The sequence below is a fragment of the Natator depressus genome, chromosome 7 (genome assembly GCF_965152275.1).
Source record: "Natator depressus isolate rNatDep1 chromosome 7, rNatDep2.hap1, whole genome shotgun sequence".
Taxonomy (NCBI): domain Eukaryota; kingdom Metazoa; phylum Chordata; order Testudines; family Cheloniidae; genus Natator; species Natator depressus.
In genome coordinates, this window is record NC_134240.1 from 122,086,086 (window position 1) to 122,101,194 (window position 15,109).

Here is a 15,109-nt window from a genome sequence, read left to right on the forward strand (position 1 = left end):
ACAATTGCTATCGGTGGTCAATACCTGAGTCCCCCAGTTACCAAAGCAAAACTCCAGTGATTAATAATGCAACCTGAAATATGTACTGATCCAGTGAGATTGTGTATTACATATATTAAAAGCTGTTTTTAAAATAACTTTCACTGTTTCCTTGTCTCTGCTAAGTTAGTAGGGCTGCCATTTTAATATTTTCCACCAGCAAACTTTGCACTTCGATAGCACTTATCCAGGGAACCCAAAGCTCTTGCCAAAAGCAGGAATTATCCTCCTTTTACAGATAGGAAAACTGAGGACAAGAAAGCTTAAGTGACATGCCCAAGGTCACAGAGTAAGTCAACATAAGGAATAGAAACCAAGTCTTTTTAGTGGCATAGAAAGAATCTTCTTTGCTTTTAGAATAAAAATCCTGAAAGACAGAGTTCCAGCATTGTAGAAGGTGTTGTGCATTTCACGTGCTTTCGTTTTAACAGTGGGTTCAGCAACTGTTCGAATTAAGCAAGATAAAAGTTAAGAACTTACAGCACTTACCTTACAATAATTTAGAAACTGAGTCAATGCTTTCTAATGGCAAAGATGATTTTAATCCTACTTTGCAATCAATTGCCCTACTAAATAGCTGATTCATCATTTTTATTATATTTAAGATTTCTCATAAAATGACTTATTATTGCAATTATGTGTAGACATTAGAATCTCTCTCATATTCCTATAAATGTGGTTTTCCTTTAAAGCAAACCATAGCAACTCTGAAGAAGTTATCCATATCTTCAAGTTCTGGGGGAATTGCTCAAGCATTACTAATTTTGAGGTGGGAGGAGTTGGAAGGAATGAGGTCTTTTATATAAAGACTTAAATGAGTCACCACTCGTTCAGAATAGCTCATACGTGCAAAACAATATCAAGCAGCACATCCATAGCGACTGCCATCTCCAAAGTGCTGCACAGACATTAACTAATTAGAAAAGTGTCCAATGAAATTAACATGCACAGACCCCTCCCTCATGACCAGCTAAGTCAACGTCTTATCTTATTTTCACAGAGCCGGGAGCAGAATTTAATATTCATCACATCAGGGAACTGGATGGATCTGACCAGAATTCGTCCAGGCGCTCTGTCAATGCACCTCGATCTTGACCTTCAGTAACCCCTAGTCCTTCCCAAGTACTGATTACCAGACGTGCCAAATAGTGCAGCTGTTTTGAACCCTGGTAAAAAAGGTCTGCCCAGGAATAGGTGGATGCCATCACATTCATCATAGCTTATGACCCAAGACAGATTTCCAGCTGCGTCACCTACGATGCTACATAAACTCTTGCAGAAGCAAACAAGGCTTCTCCTCAGGGAACGGAAGAAGCTTCCAAGTGACCACAGTCCAGCCTTGGTCTCAAACAAAGCCAATAATTTACTGACTTTAAAAGGTTCATAACAGTTCTATTACACGACTACATTAAGAGAATGTGAACACACAATAGTCAGAAAACACCAAAGCACCCTTAACTCTGCCCCCTTGTGTGCACACACGACAAAGACGTTCCTTACATGAACACATTTGCTCTTTCCAATACCACACACTATACCATTTTTTCTAGGACCTACAACACACACATGTAGCACCCTCAGCTATTGTGTCCAGCAAAGACAGTAACCGCCACTTATATACCAGAAACACACTACATGGTTGTGGAGCACACTGCGTATTGTGTGTAGGAGAAATAGGATGTGATCATAGAATCCTAGGACTGGAAGGGACCTCAAGAGGTCGTCTAGTCCAGTCCCCTGCACCCATGGCAGGACTAAGTATTATCTAGACCATCCCTGACAGGTGTTTGTCTAGCCTGCTCTTAAAAATCTCCAGTGATGGAGATTCCACAACCGCCCCTGGGCACCCTGACAGTTAACCACCCTGTGCTTAACCACCCTGACAGTTAGGAAGTTTTGCCTAATGTCCAACCTAAACCGCCTTTGCTTCAATTTAAGCCCATTGCTTCTTGTCCTGTCCTCAGAGGTTAAGAACAACAATTTTTCTCCCTCCTCCTTGTAACAACCTTTTATGTACTTGAAAACTGTTCTCATGTCCCCTCTCAGCCTCCTCTCTTCCAGACTAAACAAACCCAGTTTTTTCAATCTTCCCTCACAGGTCATGTTTTCTAGACCTTCCATCATTTGTGTTGCTCTCCTCTGGACTCTCTCCAATTTGTCCAGATCTTTCCTGAAATGTGGCACCCAGAACTGGACACAAGACTCTAGCTGAGGCCAAAGCAGCACGGGGTAGAGCGGAAGAATTACTTCTCATGTCTTGCTTACAACACTCCTGCTAAGACAGCCCAGAATGATGTTCGCTTTTTTTGCAACAGTGTTACACTGTTGACTCATATTTAGCTTGTGATCCACTATGACCCCCGATCCCTTTCCGCAGTACTCCTTCCTAGGCAGTCATTTCCCATTTTGTATGGGTGCAACTGATCCTTCCTAAGTGGAGTACTTTGCATTTGTCCTTATTGAATTTCATCCTGTTTACTTCAGACCATTCCTCCAGTTTGTCCAGACCATTTTGAATTTTAATCTTAGCCTCCAAAGCACTTGCAACCCCTCCCATCTTGGTATTATCCGCCAACTTTATAAGTGTACTCTCTATGACATTATCTAAATCATTGATGAAGATATTGAACAGAACCGGACCCAGAACCAAGCCCTGTGGGACCCCACTCGTTTTATGCCCTTCCAGCATCACTGTGAACCACTGATAACTACTCTCTGGGAACGGTTTTCCAACCAGTTCTGCACCCACCTTATAGTAGCTCCATCTAGGTTGCATTTATCTAGTTTGTTTAGGTTGATCATGTAATTAAAGACTGTACTGGAATGATAAATACAAGGGGGCAGCGTGCGCGGTATCAGGAGGTGACATCAATTCTTCTGGGCAATAGCAAGGGGTGGAACAGCAAACACAGCAAAGAGGGGATTACCACACTCGGAGGCTTGGCCTTTCCTTTTTGGGGCATAGCTGGTGTTTAATTGGCTGTGGCAACAGAGAAGCTCCACAACAACTGTTTCAGTTAAATTCCTGACAAAGCAACACAAACCCTGACTCCCCTGTGCAACTTGTAACAGCAATGCACAGCTCTACAGCGTAAGCCCACGAGGGTAGGTGGTCATTAAGTATTAAAACAGATCATTACGCACACAGCCAACAGTGGGAGAAAGAGAAATCAGAAAGCTGCATGTTGCTTCAAGGGAGACCTCTGTGCTCAAACCAGAAAGCGGGGTTCAAACCCTATTGTGGAGACCGAGGGACATATCTGTGTTTTTATGAGTATCATCTGCACCTCACCGTACTTGTTTGATATGATCCTTGCAGACTGCATGGAGCTAAATCAGGGGAGGCGGCTGGGGAGAAACAAACAGGAAACAAAATGATGACAGAGCTAAGACCAGAGGGAAGACCCAGGGTCCTTCCGGGAACATGGGGGGAGCTGTTAATTGGGAAGTGCCCACCTGCCTTGCTCCCACCAGGCTAGCAGGTTCGGTTTTCCGAGGCCTAGGATCAAAGGGGCACCAAACCATGAAAGACCCAGCCTAGAGAGGAGGGCGACAAGGGGGCAGCAGTGGCTGGAGATGAGTCTCTGGCAGAGACGCTGGGAGAACACGACAGGGGCTGTCTGTCTCCCCCAGGCCAGGAGTAGGGGTCTAGGCTGAGTGGAACTTACCCAAGCCTGGCAGGGAAAAGATACAGGTTTGGTAGGACCTGGCATACAGGTCTTTTATTGTTTTATCTCTTTGGTCTGCTGGCTGTGGACCTTTGGGGGAATAAATACTTTGCTTCAAAGAAGCTGTTTTTGAGTCACTTTAATCAGTTGCTGGTCACAGGCTCCCGCAGGTAAAGGGCATTCAGGTGTCCTGTCGTGTTATCACAGCCGGTAAACGGGGGTGCAAGCCCAGAGATCCAGTTGAAGAGTGCTGGGACCATGTGGTTGGACGAGGGTGAAGGTGGCACAATCTGTCACCAGACGGCTGCACGCGGGAGGGACTCACTCACAGGGACCCAATGCGCAGGTCTCCTGTCACTGTGACACCTATGTTATCCAGTTTCTTTTGTTCAAGGTCTTGGATATAAGCTGATACTCTGAGCAGAGGATTCTGGTGGACACAGAAGGAGTCACTCTGTTCAGGACTTGGCTGACAGTTACAAAATACAACTAGAAATATTTTTAAAAGGCAAGAAAACTGCAAGGGGGTCAGCTCCTCGGACAGCTTCACACCCACGCTTCTCATGGTAAGGCGCTCAGACTCTTCCCTCATGCCTCACCAGCCAGCCAGTCGGTGTGGGCATCTGAGCCCACCTAGGTAGGGACAGATACCATGCGCCTGGCCATGGAGGATTAATACCTACGAAGCACACCCTGTGCTATGGATTTATTTCAAAATACAACTGGTTGGGGTAAAAGAATAAATCCAATTGGTCTCTGGTCCAGCCCTTAGCTGCCTTTCTCCCGCAAACTCACATGACCATGAAAAGGGAAAAGCCCCTAAGTGACAGCATGTGAGCACAAATACATGCCCAGGAGCAGGGTGTCCAACTGGGGGTCCACACACTGATTGACGGCAGCATCATACACAATAGGGTTGGGTTGTATTTGTGGCTGTGTTTCCTTCCGCAGCATTCCTGACTCCTCTGCGTCTCACTGAAAGATCTCGCCCGAAGCTCAAGTCCCAGCAGGAGATTGCAGAAGCTTTCGGAGGCAGCGCTGCTGCTGGCCTCCCATGCGCAGACAACGTTTAACACCGAGGTAGCACTTCTCTCCATTAGAGGGGACACAAGCTGTTTGCCTTATTTAGAGACCTGCCAACACTAGACTCCGGAAGGGAAGAGACGGGTCTGCACAACTCTGCTGTCATCACCTACAATTCTCATCTCAATTACCCTACGCCCTACTCTCTGCTGCCTCCTCTCCGCACCACAATCCCTTTGTCTCCCTCTCCCACTCAGTTCTATGCCTGGAGCAGCCTTCCTCCTCCGATGTGCCATGCACAACTCTCTCCCTGCCCGTCAGTCACTCCTCACAAGTCTTCCCATTTGTCCGCCACCCCATATCTCTGCCCAGGTGCTCGCTGCTGCTACGCCACAGGGCTCACCGCAGAGCCCTGGCCTCAGTCTGTGCAGCTCCTACATGAGGTAGGGACTGAGGCAGGCCTCTAGGGCTCTCTGTTAGGCACCTCTCGAGCTTCAGGCTGACGTCGCTTTGGCGCTCCACAGCTCTGAAGGTTTGCAGACCTGGAGCTCCCTTCTGCAGACCCCTGGTGACACTACAGCCATCGGCACCGTTTCTGTGGCCTGGCGCAGGAAGCAGCTGGGGGCTCAGAAAGGGCAGAGCAGGGTGCAAAGATTTCTGTATCCCAATAGGGCATCAGCTGGCCAACAGACCGAGGGCAGAACATCCCCATCCACTCATGCCAGTGGCAGGAGCACCATGGGAAATCAAACAGCTCCCTGGTGAAGGAATATTACTTGAACCATCCAACTTGTCCCCAGGGAGAGCCGGCTTTTGGGAAATCAGCCTGCCCTAGACATCATTCAGGAAAATCACACCTGTTCCAGGTGCAGTGTCTTTTAATTCCAGGTCTCCCCAGGCTTGTGTGAATTAGTGAAGCAGCTGCTGACGAGTGGCATTTCCCTGCAGGAAAAATGACAGCACAATCCTCGCTGCATTATATTTCTTCCTAAGAGGATCTCACTGAGCATGCAGAATCTCACCAAAACCACTGAGCTCTTGAAGTGTGCAGGGTACGTCTGCACACCCACACTTGACCATTCCTGAGCATTTTACTCTTCCCTGCTTTCCTTTCAGAGCAGAAGCAGTACTTCACACTTCTAAAGCACTTCACTTTTCCTAAGCCTTGTATCAACAGTAGCTAATTAGTGAGAGCTAACAAAACTGGCCCTGTATATGGAGGCCCGGTCTACCCCACAGTTAGGTCGAGGTAAGACAGTTTACATCAGCCTAATTCTGTAAGCGTCTAGGCGGCAACGTTGCGCTCACCAATGTAAGTCACCCACTGCACCAACGTAACTCCGCCCACGTGACAGGTGTAGCGCTTCGGTCGGTGTAGTTGGGTCGATGCAGCGTCGTGCAGATGCTGCACTGACTGTTCCGACTGTCAGCCCCGCCTGGCAGGGCTCCGGCTGTCAGTGCCCCACAGCGCCCTACACTGACAGTTGGTGAAAGAGCTCCTGGTGAGGACACGCACTGCCGACAGAAGCTAGTGTGGACACACACAACTGATTTAATTACTGCGGTGGCTGTATGTTAGCGTAACTTAAGTCACCTCAACTTTGTAGTGTAGACATGCCCTGAGTCCTGAGTCTCAGAGTGCAGTAGGAGGGGGACGAAATTTTTAGAAAGGAAAGTTTAGGTTTATAATGATTCCTCATAGTGAGATCATTAAACTTAAGGGACGTTGTGGAAAGGTTATCGCTTGGCACTTGCAAAAGCAGACTCGATAAAGCCCCGATCAACGTACTGTACTGCCCTGGCCATGCAGAAATGAGCTAACTGGGAGGTGTGGGGTACAGCTCTGAGTTCCATCCTGCAATTACAGCACACTCACTGCCGGATACCGTTTCTATTGGCATGGATTTAATTGCCACACAACCAGTTCTCTGGGGGCTGGATTCTGAAGAAAGCAACCGGAAAGAACTCACTAATTAATTAAGGGCACCCACCTCGCCCTCTACAGAAATAAACCGAGAAAGGCAGGATGGGTCACATGTCACAAACAGCCAAATGAAATAACTGAAAAGAAGTCCGATTGTTGGTGCATTTCCATGTCCCTGCACTCAGCTGGGCACAGCGACCAAAGGAAAGTACTCAACTGCAAATTGAGAACTGCTTCGGAAACCCCCCAGAACATCTTTTCAACAGCCATCCTCTAGCCAAGTTCCTGGCAAGAACTGCATGAATCCAGCCAAGCCATCAATCCTAGACCTGAACCACAACTCCCAGAGCAGACACAGGGGATCAGGTCCCTTTCAATTCGCAGAAACCTCCCTTTTAACCCACAAAGGCTAGGAGAGTAATTGCACCCTCACAGCTCAGCTGCTTCTCCTGCTTGCAGGACTGGAAGAGAAGCCTGGAAATGAGCGATGGATTAGGGCTGTTAGGGTGAATACAAAGATTGCACCACCCGATAAAAGCATACAGTGCTGTGTCCACGGTAATGTTCACCGACTCCCTTTAATGGGAAACAAAAACAACCCCTAAAAGACCTTTTCTCGCTCAGTGGGGGGAGTGGTACAAAGTGCCCCCACAGTGAACAACACAAGGGCCAGAGTTTAGAAGCATCTCTGCCTTCCCGGTTATATTTGTGGTCAAGAGATTGCGCAGCTCCTCACACAAGCCTCTCTGTAGCCCACCTGCTGCAACAAACCCAGCTTCTCCTGCACTGCAGCCATCCCACTATTCCCAGCTGTTGGAGGGAGAAATAGCCTCCAGTAAGGAATGCTGCTCCCATCAGGTGAGTGGGGCTCTGAGGACTGATATAAAAAAACATGAGGCACTTGGACACTATGGTAATCAGGGCCATACAAGAAGGCAGATTAGCTACTATTATAAGGATCCAAGAAGAATCCAAGACAGATACAGAGGAGGCGAAGAGGAGGAGGAGGAGGAGTTTTGAAAGGGATCTAATTACCATGCAGTGATTTTTAAAAGAAAATCGAGCAGTTTTGACAAAAGCTGTAGCTGTGGCTTAAAAAGTTCACCAAGGAAAGAGCGCTCTTAGCAAGGGAGGAGCAGCTCCTGGAGCATGTACAAAGACAGGTGAATGTAAATGGTTCGAGGTACCTGACCAGAGCTCCCGCCAGGTATAATGAAGCCTCACTCTGCATTTCTTCTGATAGCACAGCAGCTTGTGCACGATCTGAATGCACCGCCTAGAACAGAGAGAGGACAGCAAGATTATCACTCACCACCGAGACACTGCCGTGGCCATTTTAAACTCTTACACAGCAGACCTTTAGACTTCTAGGAAGGGAATAGACAGCGGATGGCAGGATGGGGAGAAAGGCAAGTTGAACCAAGCCCCTAGCTAGGAGGGCTTGACTCACTGTCTCAGGCCTGCTGCCCGAAGGGAAGCGGGGCCACCAGGACAAGACTGGAGAGAGCACCTCGCATGGCAGCATTCACGCTCCTAGTGACTGAATGCGCTACAGAAACACTTACAGAACAATACCCCAGGGCTCTCTTGGGTCACTGGTTTCTCACATTTGGACAGACTTCCTCACGGGGAGTTTAGAAGATTCACTGCCCTGGCATGAGGAGCCTATAAGGTCCACGAAAAGGAGCTACGTGGCTTGCAGAACTGACATGCTTTGCCAGATGAGTTCAGTGAGCTTGCAAGTTCCTTGAATCTGGAACCAGTTACAGGTGCAACAGACCTTATCAGCTCCACACGCACGACAGCATCACAAGCACACACAGGTCCTTGCAAGGTCCGCAAGCAAAAATCCTGGGGCGTCCAGGAGACAGCACTGAGTTTACAGCCCGTGCTGATTAAGCTCCAGAGGCAACGCCTACAGACGCCAGCTCCAAAGCAGTAAGTGTAGCACTTGGCAGATCTACAGCATGTCTAAGTCTTCCTACTGAACTCACAACCAGAGTGCCCAAGCACCTCCAGACTTTTTAGGAACAAATCCATCTGTGGAGCTTGCAGCTTCCTGGGCAAAGTCTGCAGGATCTCGAGAGAAAACAGTTGCATACCTGTTTGGAAACTGTTGTTCTTCGAGATGCTTTGCGCACGTCCATGCCACTGCAGGTGCACGTGCACCAAAGCCGGAGAACTTTCCCCCACAGTGGTACCTGTCAGGGCGGTGCATGCACCCTCCACACACATGCTGCTAGCCAAGGGCATAAAGGGGCAGAATCACACGAGAAGCCAGAGTTTGCTGCCACTCTGAGGCAGGGTGGAATGAGAGTGGGTTGTGGAATGGACATAGAATCATAGAGTTAGAAGGGGCCGCAAGGGTGATCTCCTCTAACCCCCAGCCCAAATTCAGGATTTGAGCAGCACAAAATACATGTGCAGTGCATCGCAAAGCACGACAGTACCAAACAGGTATGTAACTATTTTTATCTCAGTGTCTGCACATGGCACAAGCAATTCCAGATGGAAGAAGGTACTGGAGTCTACCTAAACAAGGATTCCAACACTACTCTCCCAAATCTAGCATCATCTCGTCAGGCCTGGGGGAGAGCATAATGAGGAGTGAATGTATGACCCAGATGCAGCCCTGCAATAGTCATTGATGGGTACGTGACCCAAGAAAGCAGCTGATGCTGCATGAGCTTTTGTAGAGTGTGCTAAAACTCTTTGAGGTAGAAAAACTTTAGCAATATCATAGCACAGATGAATGCAAGACAAGACCCAGGAAAAAATCCTCTGAAGTGACAGGTTTTCCTTTCATCTCGTCGGCACAGGAGACTGATGGATGAGGAAATGCCCTGAAGTTCATGCATAGGTCCAATATTGCCTGAAACCGACCTCAAACCAGCCAGTCATCCAGATATGGGTGCCATCACTGTCATGCGCTTTGTGAAGACTCAAGGAGCTAATGGCAAGTCAAAGTGGGGAGGACCATAAACCAATAATGAAAATCTGCTATAAGAATCTGCTGGAAGGGTCCTCAAGAGGTCACCAAGTCCAGCCCCCTGCACTGAGGCAGGACCAAGTGTACCTAGACCATGCCTTGCAGGTGTTTGTCCAACCTGTTCTTAAAAACCTCCAAAGAGGGGGATTCCACAACCTGCCTTAAGAACATAAGAACGGCCCACTGGGTCAGACCAAGGGTCCACCTAGCCCAGTGTCCTGTCTTCTGACAGTGGCCAGTGCCAGGTGCCCCAGAGGGAATGAACAGAAGCGAGAATCATCGAGTGATCCATCCCCTGTTGCCCATTCCCAGCTTCTGGCAAAGCCTTGGAAGTCTATTCCAGAGCTTAAATTACCCTTTGTGACAAAGTTCCTCCTCTGCCTTGGTGGGTCCTGCGCTTATTGGCAGATTTGCTCGCCTCAGAGATTCACAGCAGCCCTCAGCTTGGCCGCTTTTGCTAGTGGCTCAAACCTGCCATCCACTCAGCTTCCCTCATCGCTGGCCAGCATGGGGAAAAGGTTGGCTCACCTAGTGGGTCGGGGGACAGGTCAGGGACCTTCCCCGCTGGTGGGACCCCCAGTCCAGGTCAACTCCTCCGGTATCCAATAGGGATTGGGGGGATGGGGGGAACCTGGGCCCGCCCTCTACTGCGGGTTCCAGCCCAGGGCCCTGTGGATCACAGCTGTCTACAGTGTTTCTTGTAATAGCCGTGTGACAGCTACAACTCCCTGGGCTACTTCCCCATGGCTTCTTCCCAACCCCTTCTGTATCTTCACCACAGGCCTCCCTCCTGATGTCTGATAATGCTTGTACTTCTCAGTCCTCCAGCAGTACGCCTTCTCATTCTCAGCTTCTTGCGACTCTTGCTCCCAGCTCCTCGCACGCACCTTACTAACTGAAGTGAGGTCCTTTTTAAAACCAGGTGCCCTGATTAGCCTGCCTGTCCTAACTGATTCTGGTAGCTTCTTAATTGGCTCCTGGTGTCCTAATTAGCCTGCCTTAATTGATTCCAGCAACTTCCTGATTGTTCTGGAACAGCCCATTATCTTACTCAGAGAAAAGGGACCTGCTTAATCTGGGGCTAATATATCTACCTTCTATCACTCTCCTGTAGCCATCTGGCCTGACCCTGTCACACCTTATAGACCATTTTTTCCTAATACCCAACCTAAATCTCCCTTGCTGCAAATTAAGCTCATTACTTCTTGGCCTACGTTCAGAGGACTTGGAGAACAGGTGATCACTGTCCTCTTTATAGCAGCTGTTAACATATTCAAAGACTGTTCTCAGGTCCCCCCTCAGACTTCATTTCTCAAGATTAAACACCCAGTTTTTTTAACCGTTCATCATAGGCCAGGTTTTCTAAATATTTTATCCTCTTTGTTGCTCTCCTTTGGACTCTCTCCAATTTATCCACATTTTTCCTAACGTGTGGAGCCCAGAACTGGACACATGATCCCAACGGAGGCCTCACCAGTGCTGAGTAGAGCAGTTCTCATGAGCTCCCATATTTCACATGATACTCCTGTTAATAGGCCCCAGAATGATATTATAGCATTTTTGCAACTGCATCACATGGTTGACTAATACTCGATTTGTGATCCACTGTAACCTCTGATTCTTTACAGGAGTGCTACCACCTAGCCCGTTGTTCCCTATTTTATAGTTGTGCATCTGATTTTTCCTTCCTAAGTGGAGTACTTTGTACTTGTCTTTATTGAATTTCATCTTGTTGATTTCAGACCAATTCTCTGATTTGTCAAGGTCGTTTTGAATTCTAATCCTGTCCTCCAAAGTGCTTGCAATTCCTCCTAGTTTGGTGTCATCGCAAATTTTAGAAGCATACTCTCCACTCAATTATCCAAGTCACTAATGAAAATATTAAATAGTACCAGACCCATGAATGACCCCTATGGGACCCCACTAAATATGCCCTCCCAGGAGTGAACACTGGATAACCACTCTTTGGGTATACTCTGTCAACCTACCGTATAGTCATTTCATTTCGACGACATTTTCCCAGTTTGCTAATGAGAATGTCATGTGGGACTGTGCCAAAAACCTTATTAAAATCAAGAAATACCACGTCTACTGCTTCCCTCCTATCCACTTGACCAGTAACACTGTCAGAGGAGGAAATGAGGTTGGTTTCACATGACTTCTTACTGACAAATCCGCATTACCTATTTTTTATAATCCTATTGTCCTGTAGGTGCTTACAAATTGATTGTTTAATAATTTGTTCCAGTATTTTTCCAGGTATCAAAATGAGGTTGACTGATTTATAATCCCCTGGGCCCTCTTTTTCCCCTTTTTAAAAGATAGCTACGTTTGCCCTTCTCCAGGCCTCTGGGACCTCACCTGTCCTCCATTAGAATTGCTAATGATTCTGAGATTGCTTCTGAGATCTGTGGGCAGAACTTTCTCTTAGGGTCTGGAGTATAAATGCCCATAGATTTTAGGGTTGCCCCAAAATCTTTAAGAGTGCAAAGTTTCATCTGTTTTCTCCTGAGAACAGATTTAGGCCCTCAAATGGCAAGTCCTCAATTGTTGGCTGGACTTCTGTTGGTATGCTCGATAACTGCAGCCAAAAAGCATGATGCCCAGTGATTGCCGGTGTCAACACTCAAGCTGCCAAATCTGTCTTGTCCTATGCAGCCTGTAAAGATGGTCTTGCCGCCAGGTGGCTTTCATTTAGTGCAGCTCTAGACTCCTCTTTAGGAACATCTGGCAGCTTGTCTGTAAATTGGAACACTGAGTCCCAGCTGGAAAAACCCTAATGGGCTAAGAGGGCCTGCCGGATGGTTTGCAATCCTAAACTGCAGTCCTGAAGACAAATAAACCATTCTCCCAAATAAGTCCAGGTCTTCTGCATTTTTGTCCTTGGGAGCAGATTTAGAATGCCCTGGCCTTGGTTTCTCATTCACAGCTGCCACTACCAAAGGTCTGGATGTCAATAAAAACACTCATGCCCCTGAGATGGAACTTGGTGCCTCTCCTTTGTTCTTTTGGCAGTGGGTGTCAGAGAAGAGGGATTTCAGAGTAGCAGCTGTGTTAGTCTGTATTCGCAAAAAGAAAAGGAGGACTTGTGGCACCTTAGAGACTAACCAATTTATTTGAGCATAAGCTTTCGTGAGCTACAGCTCACTTCATCGGATGCATTCTGTGGAAAGTAGATCTTCTACACTTTCCACAGTATGCATCTGATGAAGTGAGCTGTAGCTCACGAAAGCTTATGCTCAAATAAATTAGTTAGTCTCTAAGGTGCCACAAGTCCTCTTTTTCTCTTTTAGAGAAGAGGGAGTTTGCCAAAGAATTTTGGTGGGATCTAATAGGCAGAATATCCACCAACCTGTGTGGATTATCCTGGACCAATTCACTCTGAATACCCGGGGAGGTGGCTATCCTTTCCAGAAGTTGCTGGTACATTTTATCATAGAATCATAGAATATCAGGGTTGGAAGGGACCTCAGGAGGTCATCTAGTCCAACCCCCTGCTCAAAGCAGGACCAATCCCCAATCAAATCATCCCAGCCAAGGCTTTGTCAAGCCTGACCTTAAAAACTTCCAAGGAAGGAGATTCTACCACCTCCCTAGGTAACGCATTCCAGTGTTTCACCACCCTCCTAGTGAAAAAGTTTTTCCTAATATCCAACCTAAACCTCCCCCACTGCAACTTGAGACCATTACTCCTTGTCCTGTCATCTTCTACCACTGAGAATAGTCTGGAACCATCCTCTCTGGAACCACCTCACAGGTAGTTGAAAGCAGCTATCAAATCCCCCCTCATTCTTCTCTTCCGCAGACTAAACAATCCCAGTTCCCTCCGCCTCTCCTCATAAGTCATGTGTTCCAGACCCCTAATCATTTTTGTTGCCCTTCGCTGGACTCTCTCCAATTTATCCACATCCTTCTTGTAGAGTGGGGCCCAAAACTGGACACAGTACTCCAGATGAGGCCTTACCAATGTCGAATAGAGGGGAACGATCACGTCCCTCGATCTGCTCGCTATGCCCCTACTTATACATCCCAAAATGCCATTGGCCTTCTTGGCAACAAGGGCACACTGCTGACTCATATCCAGCTTCTCGTCCACTGTAACCCCTAGGTCCTTTTCCGCAGAACTGCTGCCTAGCCATTCGGTCCCTAGTCTGTAGCTGTGCATTGGGTTCTTCCATCCTAAGTGCAGGACCCTGCACTTATCCTTATTGAACCTCATCAGGTTTCTTTTGGCCCAATCCTCCAATTTGTCTAGGTCCTTCTGTATCCTATCCCTGCCCTCCAGCATATCTACCACTCCTCCCAGTTTAGTATCATCCGCAAATTTGCTGAGAGTGCAATCCACACCATCCTCCAGATCATTTATGAAGATATTGAACAAAACCGGCCCCAGGACCGACCCCTGGGGCACTTCACTTGACACCGGCTGCCAACTAGACATGGAGCCATTGATCACTACCCGTTGAGCCCGACAATCTAGCCAACTTTCTACCCACCTTATAGTACATTCATCCAGCCCATACTTCTTTAACTTGCTGACAAGAATACTGTGGGAGACCGTGTCAAAAGCTTTGCTAAAGTCAAGAAACAATACATCCACTGCTTTCCCTTCATCCACAGAATCAGTAATCTCATCATAGAAGGCGATTAGATTAGTCAGGCATGACTTGCCCTTGGTGAATCCATGCTGACTGTTCCTGATCACTTTCCTCTCGTGTAAGTGCTTCAGGATTGATTCTTTGAGGACCTGCTCCATGATTTTTCCGGGGACTGAGGTGAGGCTGACCGGCCTGTAGTTCCCAGGATCCTCCTTCTTCCCTTTTTTAAAGATTGGCACTACATTAGCCTTTTTCCAGTCATCTGGGACTTCCCCCGTTCGCCACGAGTTTTCAAAGATAATAGCCAATGGCTCTGTAATCACATCCGCCAATTCCTTTAGCACTCTCGGATGCAACTCGTCCAGCCCCATGGACTTGTGCACGTCCAGCTTTTCTAAATAGTCCCTAACCACCTCTTTCTCCACAGAGGGCTGGCCATCTACTCCCCATGTTGCGATGCCCAGAGCAGCAGTCTGGGAGCTGTCCTTGTTAGTGAAGACAGAGGCAAAAAAAGCATTGAGCACATTAGCTTTTTCCACATCCTCTGTCGCTAGGTTGCCTCCCTCATTCAGTAAGGGGCCCACACTTTCCTTGGCTTTCTTCTTGTTGCCAACATACCTGAAGAAACCCTTCTTGTTACTCCTGACATTTCTTGCTAGCTGCAGCTCCAGGTGCGATTTGGTCCTCCTGATTTCATTCCTACATGCCCGAGCAATATTTTTATACTCTTCCCTGGTCATATGTCCAACCTTCCACTTCTTGTAAGCTTCTTTTTTATGTTTAAGATCCGCTAGGATTTCACCATTAAGCCAAGCTGGTCGCCTGCCATATTTACTATTCTTTCGACTCATCGGGATGGTTTGTCCCT

At 47.6% G+C, this 15,109-nt stretch overlaps 1 protein-coding gene across 2 annotated transcripts in view; it reads right to left on the minus strand.

Moving 5' to 3' along the window:
• The window catches only part of ARMH3 (armadillo like helical domain containing 3), a 185,901-nt gene that overhangs the window by 105,643 nt on the left and 65,149 nt on the right, over window positions 1-15,109 (minus strand). For both annotated transcript variants that reach the window (XM_074959495.1, XM_074959494.1), the window contains exon 20: window positions 7,842-7,930. In XM_074959495.1, coding sequence (XP_074815596.1) covers window positions 7,842-7,930 — 89 coding nt within the window. The remainder of the gene's footprint in view (window positions 1-7,841; window positions 7,931-15,109) is intronic.